At 49.8% G+C, this 21224-nt stretch overlaps 6 protein-coding genes across 6 annotated transcripts; 3 read left to right on the forward strand and 3 right to left on the reverse strand.

Annotated features, from left to right (window-relative positions):
* Positions 1–1720: 1720 nt before the first annotated feature.
* On the reverse strand, positions 1721–2779 carry TRIREDRAFT_70960 (uncharacterized protein; the record flags this gene model as incomplete). Its single annotated transcript, XM_006969855.1, has 1 exon — positions 1721–2779. The coding sequence occupies one exon, from the start codon at positions 2777–2779 to the stop codon at positions 1721–1723; it is 1059 nt and encodes a 352-aa protein (XP_006969917.1).
* An 836-nt stretch (positions 2780–3615) lies between these two features.
* On the reverse strand, positions 3616–5499 carry TRIREDRAFT_70949 (thiamine pyrophosphate-requiring enzyme; the record flags this gene model as incomplete). The annotated part of the gene is made up of 3 exons (XM_006969856.1): positions 3616–3875; positions 3931–5254; positions 5335–5499. 3 exons carry the CDS (start codon positions 5497–5499, stop codon positions 3616–3618), a joined length of 1749 nt encoding a protein of 582 aa, XP_006969918.1.
* Positions 5500–6598: 1099 nt separating this feature from the next.
* TRIREDRAFT_70933 (uncharacterized protein) lies at positions 6599–8091 on the reverse strand (the record flags this gene model as incomplete). The annotated part of the gene is made up of 2 exons (XM_006969857.1): positions 6599–7813; positions 7867–8091. 2 exons carry the CDS (start codon positions 8089–8091, stop codon positions 6599–6601), a joined length of 1440 nt encoding a protein of 479 aa, XP_006969919.1.
* Positions 8092–12743: 4652 nt separating this feature from the next.
* On the forward strand, positions 12744–14865 carry TRIREDRAFT_82623 (uncharacterized protein; the record flags this gene model as incomplete). Its single annotated transcript, XM_006969847.1, has 4 exons — positions 12744–13994; positions 14072–14310; positions 14367–14607; positions 14663–14865. 4 exons carry the CDS (start codon positions 12744–12746, stop codon positions 14768–14770), a joined length of 1839 nt encoding a protein of 612 aa, XP_006969909.1. The 3' UTR covers positions 14771–14865.
* Positions 14866–15830: 965 nt separating this feature from the next.
* On the forward strand, positions 15831–17029 carry TRIREDRAFT_112578 (uncharacterized protein; the record flags this gene model as incomplete). Its single annotated transcript, XM_006969848.1, has 2 exons — positions 15831–15889; positions 15952–17029. The coding sequence occupies 2 exons, from the start codon at positions 15831–15833 to the stop codon at positions 17027–17029; spliced, it is 1137 nt and encodes a 378-aa protein (XP_006969910.1).
* A 1797-nt stretch (positions 17030–18826) lies between these two features.
* TRIREDRAFT_70962 (uncharacterized protein) lies at positions 18827–20995 on the forward strand (the record flags this gene model as incomplete). The annotated part of the gene is made up of 5 exons (XM_006969849.1): positions 18827–19032; positions 19099–19532; positions 19595–20118; positions 20187–20476; positions 20536–20995. 5 exons carry the CDS (start codon positions 18827–18829, stop codon positions 20993–20995), a joined length of 1914 nt encoding a protein of 637 aa, XP_006969911.1.
* Between the last annotated feature and the right edge of the window lie 229 nt (positions 20996–21224).

Raw genomic sequence — 21224 nt, forward strand, 5'->3', positions numbered from 1 at the left:
GATTGGTCGGCCGGATTTCTGGCCAATCAAAAGTCCCCAATTCTGATGGTGCCGGGGATAAAAGTGGGTTTTAGCGGAGCAAACCGTCCTAAAGAGCGATTTGGCGTCAAACTCTCGATTCCTTGGTTTTTGCAGCGCTAGACAGCCTCTAGCGCCAGGTTTGCAAGAGAAATCTGATGTTGTGGCGCTGTAATGGATTCCAGACTCGGAAAGGAAGGGGAGGGAGAATGAAGCCTGCAGCAGCCATTAGCATGTTCTGCCAAGGGGTTCAATGCATCGAGGCAGGACTTACGGGGCCATCGGATCAGCAGTGGTAGATAATCTAAACCTCTAATACTGTATCAATACCGAGGTAGGTAGGTTACACCCTTGGGTAGAGGACAACCGAGAGGCGCAAGGGGCGTTCGAAGGAGCCCAGGAAGGAATTCAGGTCGAATGCGCACGTGTAACCGTGGCATCCTCGTTTCTCGGTGTCTAAATGTCTCTCCATCTCCGAGGAAGATGACTAATGATAGGGCTGCTCACCGAATAGGATCAGGTCGGGTAACTTTGATTTACGCATACTATTCCTTTCCTTGCTTGCTTGGATCCCTTGTCTCGACCACCAGGTGTTACCCACACAATCGGACTCGGTGGAGAGAAACCTGGAACACGTCCTCGACGCCCCAGTCCATCCCGCCTTGTGCCAAGGACGAAACAAACCAGAGCCAGGATGCAATGTCGCACAACATCCAATGCCGTACCGCACGTTGTGTACTACTACCTGTACTTGTATGCCACAACGAAGTTGATGCTCGAGAGCGCATCGAGAGTATCACCAACTCCCAGGTTCTACTCCTCGGGAACGTACGTCTGCAATAACGATCTGGCGTCGCCAATCTGCAGCCTCATTGCGCGTGGGCCAACCTAATGCATATTCCCCAGATCGGCACTGTTGCTCCATGGTCTTGCCTCTAGCGACCCCATCCTGCACAGTTCACCTGATTCAAGTGTTGAAACCAACAGAACCGTCTCCGGGAGAGCGCAGAGTATGAACATGAGGCCTTTCAAGCTGTGAGGAGCTGCTGGCGTTTTGTCAGTGTAACGCTCACGGTCCAGTAATGGAAGGGGAGAATCAAGAAAAAGTAGGTATATAAATGGAAAAAGGAAAAAAAAGGGAGGGAGGGTGGGAAATGAGGGGCCAGGATGTTAAAGCTGACATTCTAACATCTCTCAAAGTCTTTGTCATCATATACCAAGAGATATTTCAACATATTGGCCTTTTTTACATTAGTCTTGTTCTGAATTTTGTTTCTCTTGCTTGTCTTCTTCCTTCGCTTCTTCTTCTTCTTCTTCTTCTTCCTCCTCTGCCACACGTGTGTGTCTTTGTGCTCTGTTTCGGAGGCAACAGTTACGTTTAATTTCTTACCATGGCTGATACAGGGTAAGACGATTGATCGCCGCATCGTGTGCTCCTGCTGCATCCCTTTCGGATGTGCACTCCCTCTCCCATTTCTTTCAACACGATTCCAGCGATCCCAAAGATCACCATGGCATAAGCAGCTTCTACCTCCCCCATGTGCTTTGACTGCAATAGCCTGTGCATGACAGGAACTTAACTAGTATGCCTGCCTATGGGGCCTTTGAAACACGCAACGGCAAGTGTAATAAGAGTCGCCAATTGGTCGACGCCACGCCGTGGCATGGCGTTTCGTCGTGTACGACGAGCTACAATACCAGCTTATACCCATTGCTGCAGCACCTCTTCAACCTCCTTCAACAACTGCTCTTTTCTGGTATGAGAACACCAACTCCCAGTTATGGCTCCCCGAGCAATCTTTCCCCAGTCATCAACCGACAATCCAAAGGCTTCTTGAACAGCGCAGTAATTTTCCAGTACGTATCCCCCAAAGTAGGCAGGATCATCGCTGTTGATGCTGAACCTGACGTTTGCGTCGAGGAATCGCCTGATGGGCAGTTCCTGCATGCTCTCCACCCCTTTCAGGACGACATTGGACAGTGGACACAGGGTCAGCATTGTGCCTGTATCCGCCAGCTGTGCAATCAGCTCCTCGTCTTCGGCAGAGCGTCGGCCGTGATCAATCCGCCTCACTCCGAGGAGTGATAGGGCGTCCTTGACGTAATCCGGAGGGCCTTCTTCACCGTAATGAGCAGTCAGGTTCGCAACTCCAGCAGCTCGTGCTGCCTCATATATCTCTTTGTAAAGCGAGGGGTGCATCTCCAGCTCTGTGCTGGACATTCCAAAGCCAACAAGAGTGCCGTCAAAGAAGTGTCCAGTCTCCAACAGCTCGGCGAGCATTCCATGCCCTGAAGGCACCGGCAGATGACGAAGTAGGCACGGTATGAATTCAACGCTGAGCTTTGGGAAGTCACGTTGAGCCCTCTGCTTTGCCGCATTCAAACCAGAGATGATAGTCTGATACGCTACGCCTCGCAAGACGTGGGCTTGCGGGTCGAAGAAAATCTCCGCGTGGTGTACCCCTTGAGAATAGGCGAGAGATAGGTAATCGTATGTCAGGGCTTCAAAGTCTGATGCTTCGAGAAGGACCGAGAAGCCGATGAAGTAGTAGTGTAAGAAGTCATCGAGAGAAGTAAACTTGTCGTAGCGAGCCCGAAGTGTTGCTGGACTCTCGAAGGCTGAGTCGTCCATCGGTAGAGAAATTTTGTTCCTGGAGGCAAGATTGAACAGTAGCTCTGGAGAAATGGTGCCCTCAATGTGAACATGATGCTCGCACTTTGGGAGAGCGTGAAGAAACTGGTGAAGCTGATTGTTGCACATGATGGGCCTTCTCAATGCTTGCAATGCTTAATCTCGCAATGTTGTTATTACAGAGCTCTCTTAGAGGAGTCATTTTGACATTAAATATTCAACGGATATGATAGCGGAACGGAAAAGTAAGTGGGGATTAGCGTTGGGCGTGATGCCCCATATTGACTTGCTTGTTTGACTAAATTCTCACTTTGGCCGCTTCATCGGGGACAGCCGAGCGCCGAACGCCGCTTTTCTCTTCATCTTGATGATATGTCCTTGTCCTCGTTAAGAGATGCGAAATGCCATTGATTTCGATCAGACAATCGAAGGATAGATTGGGAGTCTTGTAAGTCGCAATGGGGAGGTGGCTTTCAGGGTAAAAGCAGATTCCGCCTCGGCCAGTCGTTGAAGCGATTCGCCGACCCGTCTTGCTTATGGATTGAAGGCCTGTCGCATATTACCTCAGGTTCCAGAGATGATAGTTTATCCCGCCATGGTTCGTAGTCGTTAAACACAACGCATTACTATGCGTCCTGGTACGCGTAGTTTCCGCGGCAAACATCTCGCTCACAAGTACAGCAACTGGCTAACAGTCCATGCCGAAGGTTGTTTCCGCTTCATACGGCGCTTCTTTATGCGAGAAGTTGAAGCTGGGATTTCGTATATGTCTGGCCTGGTCCCTAACGTTCTGCAGCCTGCGATGCTGTGCTTTGCAGAAACGAGCAACAATCAAACTTGGTAAAAAAAAAAATGCAACGTAAAATTGATGGAAGCTATCGAATTTGTTGGTGATGATGCCATATCATTGGCTTCCACTGGTACTCCCACGATGCTCATCCTGGACCGTATATGTGAGGTAGACTTCAGCAATCCGTCACTATTCTGCAATCTACGACAGTCGTTTGTCCACCCTTCACCTTGGCCACTGCATCTCTGAGAACGGCCTCGAGACCATCAGCTTTTGTCACCTTCAGCGCGAATATATCGCCCGTCCCAGCTGCAGCTGCTATGCCAGCATAATCGGGTGGTGGGTCGAAAGAAATGTTCATCTCCTCATTGGTAGCCTCAGCGGCTTCACCATCTGGGTGAATCAGCATGTAAGACTTTCTTGGGGCGTTCCATCCTGTGCCAATCAGCCGTTGTGATTCGAGACGACGTGACGGAGGCCAAAATCTTACCATTGTTGTTGAGCACAATTGTCAGAATGGGGATGTTGTATCTTTTGGATATCCAATACACGCTGCTAGGCATGGAGAAAAGATAGGTGCCGTCACCCACAATTTGGCATACGAATTGGCCCTTTCCTTCGGCATCCGCAGCAAGCTTCATGCCCAATGCACCACCGCCTGACCAACCAAGCCCGCCCCCTCCGCAGTTGATCCAGGATCCTGGCAGTGTTGGCCTCACATTGTCGTGTATGAAGCTAGTGTTTGTTACGGCCTCAACGGCCCATATCGTATTCTCGGGGCACACTGAGCGCAGCACCTTGCTCAAATGACCTGTGCCGAAAGTATTGTCGGGAAACGGTTCGGCTGCCTTGGTGATACGCTCAATCTTGGCAGTGTAGGACTGGAGACGAGCCTCTTCTGCGGCAGTTTGGGCCTTTGTCGCTAATACCTTGGACGCTTCGCCTGTCCTGAGATTGTCAACGATCTGCGTGAGAGCGGTTAAGCTGTCGGCTAAGAATCGAGCTTCAGATTCGATATAGAAGAGTGGTATCCGCTGTTTCAGTGGGTCAGCATCGATGTGATAGATTGTGGCATCAGGGCTGGGTTTGCAGCGTGTTGGACTCCAAGGAACGTCGCAGTCCAGCACCAGTATGACATCGGCGTTGGGAATGGAATCATCAGAGCCCTGCTTGACTCCCAGCCATGCTGGGTGATTGCCGGGAAAACACATATCGCTGGCCCCGGTATCGAGTACCTGTAAGGCTTTGACGGTGTCTGCAAGCTCTACCAGAAGGCCGGGAATGCCGTGATTGCGACCAGAATAGCCCGTTACTATCAAGGGCCTTTCGGAGCCAGCCAACGACTTGGCAATCCGGCTCGCAGACTTGGCGGACAGACCGCCCAGTTCAACAGGCTCCCATTGTTCCTGCTTGATAGAATAAGGCTTGATTTCTGCTTCCATAATCTCTCTAGCAGCACAGAGATATACTGGGCCCTGTGGTGCGGTCCGGGAAAACTGCAATGCACGGTTGACCATTTGCTTGATATTGACGCCGGTCTTGATCTCTGCCGCATATTTGCAATATTGACCCAGGATGGCCTTTTGATCCGGAATATCCTGCAGCCAGTGAATAAACTCGGTGCGGGAGCCGCGCAATTCGCCTTCTTGGGTGAAAGGTGACATGCCGGCAAAAATAAGGACGGGAGCATGGCCGCTTGAAGCATTGTGAACGGCCACACCAAGGGCCTGGGTGCCGACATCGACATGGACAATAACACATTGCGGCTTCCCAGTTACACGGGCGTAGCCATCCGCCATGGACATCGCCACCATCTATTCCGTCAAATCAGTCATTATCAGCGGTCACTCTTATAAGAACCAGAAGCCAAAAGGTGTGGGCAGAGGGCTGATACCTCGCTAGGACATGTTATAATACGCGGAAATTTCGTCTTGGCTTCTCGCTGGCCCCTGACCATGGCCTCGATCATGCCTGGATGATCCGATCCCAAATTGACGAAGCAGTGTGTAACCCCTGCATCCCATATCGCCTCAAAGAAGGCAAAGGAAGATGAATACATATTGGTGTGTCGTATAAGCAGACGGTATTGGTCAGGTTTCCTTTGCAGACAGCAGGTGACGCAGCAAAGATGCGTTCCGATGTTTACTGGAAGGTGGTTCTTGTTATAGGAAGGGCTTCTTTCTTCCTAGGTATGTATTGCCGACTGAAGGAGCCGGTCAAACTAAGAATCGTCAAGGACCGCTGGCTAGTGAACATCCAGGTATGCCCTAGCTCACCTCCGCTACAGTAGCTGATCATTTTACACGGGGCAAAGGCCGACTCCGTGGAGCTTCATTTCCTACGAATGGCACGCAGCAGGTGCATCTCGAGCCGTCCCGGCGGACGTGGCACCCGTAACTATTTACCCCTGTCTGTCTGCGCGAGTTTTGGTTGCTCCAATCCGGGTCTCCTCCGGTATGGGTAGCATCGCCAACCGGTTCCAACCTAGCCTCGGGATGCTATTCCCGCCAAGCCAGAAGCATCTTTAATATCAATGCCGTACCGAAGCACAGCTACAAGATCCTTCGACAGATGTCCAATAATGTCACAGGCATACCTAGGTAATACTATCGATTCTCTTCCCATGCACCTACCGTACGTTCATGCCAAATGAAGAATCCACCGGTATGACCATTACCACCTAATGATTAGTTGATAACCAGTTCTGCTGTCTCTCAAAAGCAATGTATATCTATTGCGGAGGCAGAGCACACCATCGGTGTAAAAAGACGCGCCAAGATGTGAACCGACCCTCGTAGCCGAGCCGATCTTATGCGGAGCCTATGATTGATACATCAATTGCCATGCCTTCGCTTCTGGACGCGGTCTCGATGTGCGCCACCTGTTTTCCCCGCGCATTTTCACCGCGTCTTCTAATACTGAACAGAAAAATAAACTGCAGTGGTTAGTTCACCATCAAATCACATCTCAGGATACACTCAACACAAGGTATACCTGAACACGCATCAAGAGGAACATTCTCGAGGCGGCCATCCCGGCGCCTACGTTCGGTTCATTCATAATGTCATGCATGACCTCGTGCGGTCAGAAGAACAACTCGCTACTTCAATAATGTTAAGCAAACTTCATAACGCATGAGAGCCAACCGAATTCTGGTATCAAAGAGTAAATCGAAAGGTGGGATAGTCGTCGCCCAAGTTGTTCTTTTCGTCCTCCAGCAAGCGCAGTCTATCATCCCTTTCTCCGGCCTCACGCTTCTTGTTCTCTCTCCACATGAGTAGAAAGAGTATTGTCGCAGAGATCATTCCCAACCACATCATGGCAAGCGAAACGCTGTATCCAGTGACATAAGTGGGTGCTTCGTCGACGAGGTAGATGTTGCTTCCGATTATGCCAGCAATGTTCCCTATCGTTACTTGAATGGACGAGCCAAATGCACGCTTCCAATGGCCAGAAAGGTTATTCTGAAGCCATGCAAGCGCCATGGGTGTAACCATGTAGGCGCCTCCAAAGACCAAGAAGACGGCGCCGAACTTGTAGTCCCGAGACTTGCCTTCCTGAGCCAGCAGCATCCCGTAACCAATGGTGACCATGCTCGTTCCAGCGACGAAGAAGCTGAAACGATGTCTCAATTTGTCTGAAGCCCAGGCACCGATGACCATGGTGCCGCCTGCGAGCACGTAAACGGGGATCGTACGGACTTGCGCCTCTTGAGCTTTCCAGTTGAACTCGAGGAGGATCGTAGGGAGGAAGAAGGTTCCCGAGAGACCTGGAACACCGACACCCATGTAAATCAAAGCTCCGAGCCAGATTTTGTAATCTGATATGATCCGTTGAAACGAAGCCTTGTTGAGAACGTCCATGCGGCACGTTTCATCGATATCGGCTGCAAGGCGGCGGCGAAGCAGCTCCTTTTCCTCCGCGGTGAGATACTTGGTCTGCTCCGGCCAGTCAATTATGAGAAAAGCGGCAAAGATTGCAAATGTGGAGGTTATAGCGCCTTCGATGATGAAGATCCAGCGCCAGGCAGCAAGCCCATGTTGGCCCCCAAGCTTGGATATCGCGTAGGCCAGGAGTCCGCCAAATGCGCCAGCGACGACGGTGCTGCAGAAGAAGAAGGACATGCGCTTTTGATACTCGTGTCGTTTGTAGTACATGGATGTGACATAAATGATTCCCGGAAGGACACCAGCCTCGAAGATGCCGAGGAGGAATCGAAGGCCAATAAGCGAATTGTATGAGTGTACAAATCCCATGCACATATTGATAATTCCCCAGCAGAACATCAGAGTCGACAGGTACAAGGAAGGGCGAAATCGCTTGATAACCATGTTGGAAGGAACCTCCAACAGGATATAAGAGATGTAATAGGTCTGCACGCGGTTAGTTTCGCACCACAGCGTGGCTTGCCTCGCCCAAAGCTTACAAACAGCGCGATGTTGAACTTGTTGCCTGTCAAGTCAAGGTCCTCGACCATTCCCTGAATACGCGCATTGCTGATGTTGATGCGGTCCAGGAAGGACATCATGTAGATCACGAAGAAGGTAGGAAATATGATCAAGTCCAGCTTCCTGACGAGTCTGCTCTCGGCCCTGGGGTCGATCTCGGCGTCCGAAAAGTCTGAGCCATTTGTCTGATGCGGTTTCGGCATCTCATGCTCTCTCGTCAGGGCCGGCTGCTTCTCTTCAACGGCTGACATGATGAATCTGTGGTGATGGCCCAGGTGGCAAGGACGACAGGTTTGGCACAGAAGAACGGGAATAGACTGACAAAAAAAGCCGCGAAACGGGGTGGCGAGCAAAGGAGTAAGTAGTGAACGTGATGAACTCTCTTGCCTCCCGTCTGTAAAGCACCAGGATGCTGCGTGGGAGTGTGGCGAGAACAGCGGTAACGTGAGTTGCCGCGGGGGATGGAGTTACATCGCGACACATATGCATGACACTGAATCCCTCACGAAGGACCAATTACTTCGCACTGCGCTGGGGGGGAGCATACTACTGCCAGGAAAACAATGAGAATGTACGGAGTATTCAGGCTAGGGTCTGCACGATTCTGGGCAAAGCTCCGGCAGGGTGCATCTTCAACCTATGAATTATTCTGTAACGCAATGCCAGATGAGATTCGCAACTTTTGTGTACTCCATGTTCCAGAATAATACATAAAGAGAGACCCGAGACAGTTCAGAAGAAGTTGGACGCATACGTTCATGCTTTGCGGGACTTATCTCTTGGTCACTAGTGTGTTGTTTGATTCGCCCACAAGATCGAGTTCACATACATGTCGGCCCATGAGAGTCGTAGCACTTTCCGAGAGTCAAGATGCCTCAACGTGGTGTGCTTACCCCTTAGTAGTAAGATTATGTCTGGCGGATGGAGGCTTTATAGGTAGATATGTAGCTACAGACCATCGGATGCTACACTTCCTCTCGTCTGCCTCTTCGCCGATCAGCCAAGGGCGAGATCGGTTGCAGGCGGAATGCATTAACCCGTGAAGCAAATAGCCGGAGCTACCTTGATAACCTAATCTCATGGTGCCTCAACAGTGCCTTGTGTACGGTGGTGGTAACCACAGGAAGGGTTTTACAGTATGGCTCGATTGCTGTCCCATCCCAGATGGCCCATTCACTCGTATCAAGAGTAGTCGCATACTTGTCGCGGAATTCGCATAGTGTAAAACATAAGTCAAGCAGGTCGTGATATGTTGGTCTCTGAAAGATATTGATCTAAAGATGTACAGTGAATATCGCTTACAACTAAGCTTCATGCCACCACAACTATGTCGGTTATTTTTCCTCCGTGTCCATTTCTTCATAATTTGCATGTCATGTTCCAGATATAGCTGATTCAAATAATGGATCCCCCGGTAACCGTCCGCTTGTGGATCGCTAAAGAGAGGTAAACTCGACTGCTAACGAGACCGTACCAATTGCCTGCTTTTGCTGTGACGGCCACGAGCCTGATCACCTTTTCGTGAAGTTTACTTTTGAGGGTATATCCGCCCTTGCCTTGAAAGTGAAGTGAAACATTGAAACACTCCAGAGCAATGCATCACGAGCGAGTGCTTTTCCAAGTGAGGCCCCCCTGCCGCCCTTAAATACATAAACAGCTTGTCGTCCAACAACATAATACATTGACTGTAACGTACATGCATTGGCTTTCAATTGCAGTACTTTTGTATGAGAGGCCTTGCAGCCAACAACGCGCATGCATCAGAGTGGATGCGACAGGGGTCTTGGCGATGGCTGCGGTTCTTCAACACTGGTGCACAGTTCTCAATCGCTCGTCTTGACCTACCTAGGTAGTAATTACTTGCTAGGCCGACCCTCTGGTATGGAAGAGTAGTGTGATACAACTCTGATGCCTGCAGTATGAGGAGTAGGCGGACCTCATGCTATTAATGCAGAGCAGGAAGGAAGGCGTGGTGACAATAAGAAGTGCCCCAGTCCCAGCTTGCTTCCATGGTTCACTGCCATTCCGCTTAACGCAAAGGTGAGCCCTTAACGTTGAATCGTGAGTGGAAACCAGGCATGGCAGGGCGCTTGAAGTGCCCTTTGCAAGCATGCATGATACCTCGATCAAGGTACAAGGGACGTACGTAGAAGGAAAGTCTCGGGGCATGTACTGAATCTTCAACTACCTTACATGTTTATTTACCTATGTCGTATCTGGTACGCTGGCTGGGAAGTATATTCTAGCAACTTATATCTTTCTTGAGTAACAAGAAATGATGACAAAAGCGAGACGCGGACTAGTGTCATCATAAAGTCAAGATCTGTTAGCGCTAGAATGGCTGTGAATCGGGAAGTGCCCATTTCCTCTGATACATGGCATAATCTTGGATGTAGCCAGGCCTCTCCGGAAGAGTTTGTTAGCTGCCGGCAGCCTCTTGAAGAAGAATGTATAGGTTGATGCAAAGACGGTCAGTGATCGCAACTAACCTGCAAAACCTCTGCTTTACTCGCGCCTTATCAGGATCATCGGCTGGATCAGATGGGCTTGCTGGGGCTTGCTCGCCTGCGTCCTGATATATCGCTTAGCATCAATTATTGCCACAGACTGTCAATGTGATCCCGTCGGCAAAGCTCCCAGCAAAACCATACCAGGCACCGTACCAACCTCGCCAGGTTCTGATTTGCCAACGCTGAATTCTCGAATGCTTCGGACATCATCATTCTTCTTCTACCACTGCCTATGGTCTACCAGCTCGAGGCTCTTGATCCTCATAGAGTCACGCTCATGGCTGTATCTGCCATGGGAATCCACGTCGTGTTTACGTCGTGTCTTCCAGTTGCAACCCTTGACATGTTCGCACCCTCTCCAGATAATACGCATGACGTCGCTAATGTGATGTGGATCAGCATTGAACCGAACGTGAAAGCCATCTGTGAAACTCTACTCATCTTATAGCCGTTAACTGTCAATGTTCCAAAGACTAAAGACTGAGCCAACTGTCATGGCAGTTACCGTTATGAGGAACAGTCGAGGCCTGCGAAAGATGGCTCGGTAACTCGTCTAGGCAGAACTTGACAGCCAGACTCTACATATAGAGACACGCACATGGCGACGATCGACTGGATTCAGATGTTGGCAGTGAAAAAAGCATATTGGTCAATAAGTAAAGCAAGGCCAAGAACAAAATTCACAGGACGATCCAAAATACCATTCGATAATTCGATAAGAGACGGGGAGGGAGTGTCAAGCTAGTTTTGAGAAACATGCAACCTCCATCTCAAGGCAATTGTTATGGAGAGTAGCACCTAACAGAAAGAAATTGCCCGATATAGGAAAGATAACAAGCCTGAGAGCTCGCCCGATGGTCGAGTTCCAGTATGGGATGAAATCAGGAATCAGCCTGTCCCATCTATATCCCGGAATCGCGAGTAACGGAATTGTAGCTGATGTTCAGCTGAATATCCTGTTATCAAAGGGCTTAACGCATTACGAATGCACAAAGAAGCTGTCCTCTTTCTGCGAAGAAGTACTTTGGGCATCCGTAGGTACTGTACGTAGATACTTGATAAGCGACCAGAAGTAGGTGCTCTTTGAGGAGCACAACCGTATCTACATATTGTTACCCGGTGGCCAGCGTTCATTCATGATGCTACCTTACCCTGTGCGTCGCGTATCACTAGGAGGTGGCATATAGACATGTTATAGGCAGTAGGTTGCCCCACGCTGAGTCTCATTTTGGTTCGTATTGCCCGGCCATGGATCCCATAAGTACGGAACTGAAGTCCTAAACGGATGCTATAAATTTACCACGTGCTGCTTATTTACAGCTCGGACATACGGCACATAGGGGGAGACAAGAGTCAAGAGGTGCTTCTTTCTTTAAAGACTGACATCCATAGGCTGACGTTCAAATGCATACTATGCGTAGTCTGGTGCGATTAATCCAGGGGAAGGATGGCAAGGTAGACCTTTTATAAAAATCCTCTAGATACTTTAGCCTTGTGAAGCTATGCTAACAGAACCTAGGTAAGATGTGTAATACCAGTAGTATTAGAGATAAAGAAACCACTAGGCACGTGGGATAACCGAGGGACACACCGCCAATTCGTTCCTTGAACATGGCTGTAGCATTCTGTGAAGTTAGAAACCTGCTTAGATGCGAGGCGTGAGTGATAGAACTACTTGCCAGTTTTCAACATACTTACTACAGCATGAGGAAGGATTGAACAATAATGTGTAGCTTATAGACGGCCCTAGCTTCGTAAAAGGGGGAACTCTATCAGTAAGAATGAGAAATGGCTTTGCTACGTCGTAGTATAGCATCTGGCGCTTGCCGGATTTCACCGGGAGAGCCTCAAAAGTGCTGCTCCATTTTCCCCTTTCGCTATGCGGCTCGGAACCACGGCACCGATTGACAGGCCCTGGACTGCTAGTTTCCTTCCTTTAGCGGGTTCGACCTTCCAAGTAAGGAGAAAGATGGACAGAACTTCTGCTAAGACCGCGGGGTTAGCGGGAATCGTAATCTTGCATCTGTGCCAAGTTCTGATATTTTGCCCGACCCCTGCATTCGTATCTCAGCAGAACATCCAATCGCTGTAGCTACACAGGCATCAGTGATTACCATGTTGTTAACCATAACAACAATTGCATCATCAGGTGAAGAGATCGCATCGGTCTCTTCAAATAGTCATAGTAAGATACTTTCTAATTGGTCTGAGCTGACATGGGATAGCTTACGGGGCTCGATCTCGGTACATGTATAAAGGCGCCTTGCGGATTGTCAAATGCCAAGCCCAAGCCAGGCCTCCTTGCTCGATTACCATCTACTACTGCTAGTCTTTACAAAGATAGGATGGCAAAGTTGAGCACTCTCCGGCTTGCGAGCCTTCTTTCCCTTGTCAGTGTGCAGGTATCTGCCTCTGTCCATCTATTGGAGAGTCTGGAGAAGCTGCCTCATGGATGGAAAGCAGCTGAAACCCCGAGCCCTTCGTCTCAAATCGTCTTGCAGGTTGCTCTGACGCAGCAGAACATTGACCAGCTTGAATCGAGGCTCGCAGCTGTATCCACACCCACTTCTAGCACCTACGGCAAATACTTGGATGTAGACGAGATCAACAGCATCTTCGCTCCAAGTGATGCTAGCAGTTCTGCCGTCGAGTCTTGGCTTCAGTCCCACGGAGTGACGAGTTACACCAAGCAAGGCAGCAGCATTTGGTTTCAAACAAACATCTCCACTGCAAATGCGATGCTCAGCACCAATTTCCACACGTACAGCGATCTCACCGGCGCGAAGAAGGTGCGCACTCTCAAGTACTCGATCCCGGAGAGCCTCATCGGCCATGTCGATCTCATCTCTCCCACGACCTATTTTGGCACGACAAAGGCCATGAGGAAGTTGAAATCCAGTGGCGTGAGCCCAGCCGCTGATGCTCTAGCCGCTCGCCAAGAACCTTCCAGCTGCAAAGGAACTCTAGTCTTTGAGGGAGAAACGTTCAATGTCTTTCAGCCAGACTGTCTCAGGACCGAGTATAGTGTTGATGGATACACCCCGTCTGTCAAGTCTGGCAGCAGAATTGGGTTTGGTTCCTTTCTCAATGAGAGCGCAAGCTTCGCAGATCAAGCACTCTTTGAGAAGCACTTCAACATCCCCAGTCAAAACTTCTCCGTTGTCCTGATCAACGGTGGAACGGATCTCCCTCAGCCGCCTTCTGACGCCAACGATGGCGAAGCCAACCTGGACGCTCAAACCATTTTGACCATCGCACATCCTCTCCCCATCACCGAATTCATCACCGCCGGCAGTCCGCCATACTTCCCCGATCCAGTTGAACCTGCGGGAACACCCAACGAGAACGAGCCTTATTTACAGTATTACGAATTTCTGTTGTCCAAGTCCAACGCTGAAATTCCGCAAGTCATTACCAACTCCTACGGCGACGAGGAGCAAACTGTGCCGCGGTCATATGCCGTTCGAGTTTGCAATCTGATTGGTCTGCTAGGACTACGCGGTATCTCTGTCCTTCATTCCTCGGGCGACGAGGGTGTGGGCGCCTCTTGCGTTGCTACCAACAGCACCACGCCTCAGTTTAACCCCATCTTTCCTGTAGGTCTTCTACGTCAACACTTCCAGACAACCATTTTCTCCTACTAACCACTCTACCCTACTCTCTGTTCACATAGGCTACATGTCCTTATGTTACAAGTGTTGGCGGAACCGTGAGCTTCAATCCCGAGGTTGCCTGGGCTGGTTCATCTGGAGGTTTCAGCTACTACTTCTCTAGACCCTGGTACCAGCAGGAAGCTGTGGGTACTTACCTTGAGAAATATGTCAGTGCTGAGACAAAGAAATACTATGGACCTTATGTCGATTTCTCCGGACGAGGTTTCCCCGATGTTGCAGCCCACAGCGTCAGCCCCGAGTGAGTTCTATTCCTACCTATGCAAATCATAGAATGTATGCTAACTCGCCATGAAGCTATCCTGTGTTTCAGGGCGGTGAACTCACCCCAAGCGGAGGCACTTCAGCAGCCTCTCCTGTCGTAGCAGCCATCGTGGCGCTGTTGAACGATGCCCGTCTCCGCGAAGGAAAACCCACGCTTGGATTTCTCAATCCGCTGATTTACCTACACGCCTCCAAAGGGTTCACCGACATCACCTCGGGCCAATCTGAAGGGTGCAACGGCAATAACACCCAGACGGGCAGTCCTCTCCCAGGAGTATGCAGAACATCAAGAAGCCTTCTATCAGACGCCAATGCTAACTTGTGGATAGGCCGGCTTCATTGCAGGCGCACACTGGAACGCGACCAAGGGATGGGACCCGACGACTGGATTTGGTGTTCCAAACCTCAAAAAGCTCCTCGCACTTGTCCGGTTCTAAGAGGACTCGGGTGGAATATAGGGCCGCGGCGGATGGCTCGCAATAGGACTGCCATGGAATTGGTAGAAGTCACCATAGGATCATCATTCTCGTCCAACCGCTCAACATAGATGTCATTGGAGCCATCATGCCTCGTGTAGTTTTAACAGGTGCCAGCACACAATGTCTCCCTACCTACATCTCATGTCTGACGTTTTGGGATGATGGGTCGGTATGGCTATGCAAGGAAAAGTTCCCAAGCAAACGGAGGACACGTCTCAAGCACGACGTAGTAGTGAGATTGTGGCTTATACTTCACGGTGCAATACGTAAGGTATGCCATGCAACATTGTGGAGTTGCTCCAGTTGTCGGCACAAATCGAAAAATGCACTTAAGTCGTCAGGGAAATGCATGATAAATTAGCTGCTGAGGACAATCCACCCGCTGTCATTTTCCCGCATATAGGTGCCTTACCCGTCATCTTCCAGACCGTCGCATGAGGCTATCCTAAACGTAATCCCAACCAGGTGTTAATGTATACCCCGGGCTGCGGTCCCTGTGAGTAGAATTGTGTCTGCAGTTTCCTACACTCTCTTCGAGATATCCGCCTTGCCCCGCACTGGGGTGTAAGTGGGATCAGGAGAACCTCGTGGCCAGTGACGATAGGTAAGGGACGAAGGGAGATTAGATGCGTGAATTTGTTTGCTCGATTTGAAGCCTAACATATCCCGCATATTAAACACGTTACACTAATTGGCTAGTCGTTGCATCTGATTGCTTTACCTATAGTAGACCAAGGAAATCGATGCCCGACGACTGCATCTTCAGGTGTTGGGGCATTGGCGTGACGCCTCATGCAGCCAATATAAAGAGCTTACTACACAGGCGTGTGTAACAGTCAAACACGCAAGCGGCAATATCTGTAAAGTCTTGGGCAGCCAAGGCGTGTCGGGCTGCGAAAAGACCCAACACCCGAGCGTGGAGTATTTATATCGTTCTGACTGCGATCTTGTCCGAGGAATTCACACCTTTCATTCAAGACCAAAAAACTGTCTGCATTCCAATAATTCCACTACAGCAATGGCGGCGTTGGCAATAGAGACAGCTTCCGTGCTCCTCAGTACTGGACTAGAAGATTCGTAAGTACACCAGACTCGTATAACCTCCATGAACATCAATGAACTAACACTAACACCACTAGTCCATACACGATCCCCAGTATCACCCTGAAGTTGAAGGACGGCAGTCGATTCTACGTGCCAGCTCACTTGCTTGCGAAGAGTGAAATTTTTTCTTTCCTGAATAGAGACGGCGAACTCCAACTCGACATCCCCCATGAAGTGGCTCACGTTCTTGTCCACTACCTATTCACCGACGACTACCAATGTCTAAGGGCGAAAGGCTCGTCGATGAACCAGAGCCTCGCTCCTGACTTTGACACGAGCATCCGCGTTTACAGCGCTGCTCAAGAATACAAATTGCCACGGTTGCAAGAACTTGCAAAAGCCGAAATCACCAGGCTCGGTAATGAGTTCCGAATTCCCTTGGTATTTGACCTTGTGAGAAAGGCATATCCAAACCCTAACATGGACGACACATGGCTCCGCCAGTTCCTCAGAGGTCGTCTGAGAATTTTGTTTACGGATCCGAAAGAGCTGCTAGAGTGGGATCCGATACCTGAAGCAAAGCCCATGACCATCAGTGATATGCTCTTGGAGGACCTCATTGAGCTACTCCAGGAGAACTTGAGTTCGGGCCACAAGACATCAGACGGATTGTTCCATGACTCTCACGAATACACTACCCAGGGGACCCCCGCACCGGCGCTGAATGAAGAGCAACCGCAGGATACGTCAGAACAAGCTGGAGGCTCCGTTGTCGACGCCAAGTCTACTAACGGACCTGCGAGGAACGAAGCAGATGCAGAAGACGGTGAAATGGATGCGGCAAAACACGATGTCGCATTAGCCAAGGGTGATGTCAGTATTATCAGAAGCCACAGTGACATAGTCAAGAGTGAGTCCAACACAAGCAAGAGTGATGATGAGGTCACGAGGAATGGTGTGCAGACCCCGGAATCGAAAGCAGATTCATGCGAGCCTGAGATTGTAAAGGTTGAGCAACCCAGCCCTGGGGCTGATCATGTGGCCAAGCCCACCGAAGGGAAGAAGGATGAGAAAGACTTCTGGGGACTGACTTTGAAGAAGAAGAAGAAGAAGAAGGCCCCGAAACCCTTCGTGTCTGAGTCGCTGCCTGAAGGGGTGACTGTCAAGCCTTAGCATGACTTCACAGCTCAGTGGGGGAAAGTCGGAGGAACAGAACTGAAAAATGTCATGACGGATGACCATAGGGCCAGAAAAAAAAAAGCTGGCAGTGGCTTGGGAAACATTCTGTGTCTAACTGCGGTTATTTCGTTCGTTTATTCATTATCCACTGGATGCTTTTATTTATTCCTTTTGTTGTCACATTTATTGTTTACGACGGTATATCTCTAGACTGAGGAAAGGCAGTCTTCACATTCAAGGGTCACAAGATATCTTTTACTTTCATTTGAAGTTACTTTTTGTGTCATTCGTGGCTCCTATGTTCAATCATGGCACATCCCAAGCATAAAGTCAACTAATATCAAGAGCCATCAAGTGTAGCCCGTGCCAAATACGATTGAACGTCTTCGACACCCATTGATAGATTTCTTGAAATCATTGTTGAGACACATTGTCCCACGAAATGAGCTGCTGTATGCTCTTTACATTGGGTGCTGATGCGCGAAGTGGTTGACCTTCGCGTGCGGCGCACGTGCAGACTGGATAATCAAGTAGCAAGACCGTACTTCGTTTCGCATTCTGCAAAGTTATGGTAGACAATTAATCCTGATAAAGCCCCTATGCGAACCTTTTATTTTGGTGCGAACAGTACACTCTCTTTACATACCTGAGGTATGATGGACTATACTGCCCTGATTTGCCGAGCCATCGACTTTAGCGCACGGCAATCAAGCTTGAGCCATCACAGAGATCCATGGTCCCACCAGCGTGCATTTGCTGGCCCAGGATGGAGAAGGACTCAACTCAAGCTATGACGCCAATATAGGTACTATCGGCTGCCTGATCAAGATAAGGCACACTAGTATAGATAGATATCTCGCACCTTATTTACATTGTGGGATTCTAACCACTGGCATTGGCCATTATTATAGGCGTGTTCGCATGCTTCTAAAAAGCCTGTCAAGTTCCCTGTCTCCAAGCATGCTGGATGCGGATTTGATTAGGCCGGGCCGGTGAGAGCAGTAGTGGTCAGGCGAGTGGACGAAGAATCAGAGGCATCCGATTATCCGGATACCTTCCCGATGTGATACCCGCTTCCGTCAATACCCCTGCCTCAAATGGCGAAACCAACAACGCAACGAACGGGTTAATGCACGCAACGATCATCAACATTTAATCTCAACAACGAAGATCTGGAAGGGCAGGGACCATCACATTGGACAAGTATTTGAGCTGTTGCCAGTCATTCTGCGTCTTTAGAATACAAATTGTCACGTATAGTAACTTATCACTGGGCCATGAAACCAGACACTAGGACGGCCTGTTCGAAGTTTCTTCAACCACACCTTGTTCTAGACACATCATTGCCAACTTGAGGTAGCTACAGAAGTATAATCGTATCTGTAGCCCTTTTGTAGTCAAAATACTCATTCAGGAAGGAGTCTGCCACTCAGCAAGCAAGTCGGATGGTAAGTCCTCCCGAATCACGACCCCGAATCAATCCGGTGATACTGCGCAAGTGGCAGAGAGATAGTTACGTTCCATAGGACAGCTCCATTCGTCATTAGAACTTTTGTAAAGGACTTTGGGGTAGGGAGTCATCAGTTTGAAATAAGGAAGGTAACTCCAGTTCTCTCCAAATGCAATCATCACAAGTCCCACTGCAGGGCCGCCTATAGAAGAGTAAGTTATGAAGGCTGGTATACTTCTATAAGTACTGGCTTTGGTCCGCCCTTCCAGAGGCTCTTCAGACCGCTATCCAAGCAACAAGCTAATTCAGGGAGTATCAAGAGAAGACACTGAATCGTCAAGATGAAGATTGGATTGATTGTCCTCAACAGCCTCTTGGCTGGTGCTATCGCGGTACCTGCTGGATTGCAGATTGTACATGAGAAGCGAGATACCAGCAACGCGCGATGGACGAAGCGTGAAGCACTCAATCCCAATACCAAAGTTCCAGTCCGCATTGCCTTGAAGCAGAACAACCTCGACAAGGGCATGGATTACCTTCTTGACGTGTGAGTATACAACAGACTACTGCGTACTTGATACGTTTGTGTGCTAATATGCCGTGTTATCGAAAGGTCGCATCCAAAGTCTGCAAATTACGGCAACCACTACACGGCTGATCAGGTGGTTGATCTGTTCGCGCCTAGCCCACCGTCGGTAGCTGCTGTCACGGCGTGGTTGGTCAAGTCTGGTATCCCAGCTAGCTCCATCACCGCTTCTAAGAGCAAAGGTTGGCTTGACTTCACGACAACTTCTGGGCAGCTCGAGTCTTTACTTCAAACCTCGTACAACACCTATCAGCATGTGGAGGCACGGAATGTTCACGTTGGGACAGACGAATATCGTCTTCCAGAGGAAATCTCTCAGCACATCGACTTCATCACGCCCGGTGTTGTCTTCTCCCCGATGAAAAAGTCTTCTGGAGCCGAGAAGCGTGGGGAGAAAGGGATCCGACGAGCCTCCAAGCCTATTCCGGCAGACATTGCGCAGATTCTCAGAGAGAACCCTCGTAAGTCTGCTGCATGAGAACAGAAGATTGGGGGAATTGTACTGACCACCCACATGATGCAGTTGCCACCTCGACGTGCGGCTCTGCCATCACCCCTCAGTGCATCAGGTCAATGTATAACATCACGGCTGGAACAACAGCTGTTTCCACAAATGCACTGGGAATTTTCGAGACCGGGGATACATATGCCCAGCAAGACCTCACATTGTTCTGGGAGAACTTTGCCACCAACATTCCATCATCTACCGGGCCCAAGGTCGACGAAATTGACGGCGCTACTGCCCCTACCAGCCCCTTTAACGCCGGCGGAGAGTCGGATCTAGACTTTGAGATTGCCATTCCAATCATCTACCCTCAGACTACAGTTCTCTACCAGGCTGCTGTCAAGAATGATGATATTTTCAACACGTTTCTCGACGCAATCGACGGATCCTACTGCACCTTTTCGGACGACGGCGAGACGGGCGACGACCCAACTATTGACGGCACCACACGAAACGAGCAGTGCGGATCTTTCAAACCTACGAACGTCATCTCCTTTTCGTATGGAACTGCTGAGGCTGACTACCCTACCTACTATCTCCAAGTTCGTCGCCCTCCATGTGGCCCATACTTATTCTTGGCAAAGTCCCAGATTGCTGACCGAGATTGCAGCGCCAATGCGATGAGTTTATGAAGCTCGGTCTTCAAGGGAAGAGCATTGTCTTTGCCAGTGGTGACGACGGCGTTGCTCGTCGATCGGGTCCTTGCCTCGGCCCAAAGCGCAACATCTTCACTCCGGGCGAACCCGCTAGCTGCCCCTACGTGACATCAGTTGGTGCTACAACGCTTCCGTCTGGTAAACAACCGGGCGATGCAGAGACTGCTGTTACGACCTTCTCTTCTGGTGGTGGTTTCAGCAATATCTGGACTACTCCAAGCTACCAAGCCGATGCCATAGCATCGTAAGTGATCCCGATGGTGGTGTAAAGATATTGAATGTGGAATTAATCCAAGCGTCTAGTTACTTTGCCAGTCACGACCCCGGCTATGCTTCCTACAACACTTCCGGCGGTGTAATTCCCACGACCGGCGGCATCTACAACAGGGCGGGTCGTGGCTATCCCGACGTTTCTGCTGTAGGAGATAACGGCGTCGTTGTCAACAAGGAGGAGGAAGTTCTCGAAGGCGGTACCTCTATGTCTGCGCCCCTGTTCGCTGGCATCCTAACTCGGATCAACGAAGAGCGTATCGCTGCTGGCAAGAGCCCGATAGGTTTCGCAAACCCTGCGCTCTATGCCAACCCCTCCATGTTCCACGATATCACAGTAGGGAACCAAGCAAAGGGCGGCCCCAACGGTGATTCCGGCGCCAGTGCTTGTGGCAACACGGGTTTCTCTGCTGTTTCCGGCTGGGATCCAGTTACAGGACTGGGAACACCAGATTATCCTGCGCTGTTGGAGTATTTCCTGGGTCTCGCCTAGAAAACAATGCTTGGACTCCGAAAGTGTGCCATGACTCGCAGATACAGATGATATACGCTTATATAGTAGTAGGGGGCGAGAATATAAGAACCGATATGATACCTGTACCCCATGCTTTGCAAATGACTCATATCTAGGAGGAGATGTTGTTAGGAGTCAAGCTGATGCAACCCCGACTGCGATAGTCAATCTCGTTCTATGACTTACTCTTCATTTCCTTGAATGGTCG

The sequence above is a fragment of the Trichoderma reesei genome, assembly GCF_000167675.1.
Source record: "Trichoderma reesei QM6a unplaced genomic scaffold TRIREscaffold_45, whole genome shotgun sequence".
NCBI lineage: Eukaryota > Fungi > Ascomycota > Sordariomycetes > Hypocreales > Hypocreaceae > Trichoderma > Trichoderma reesei.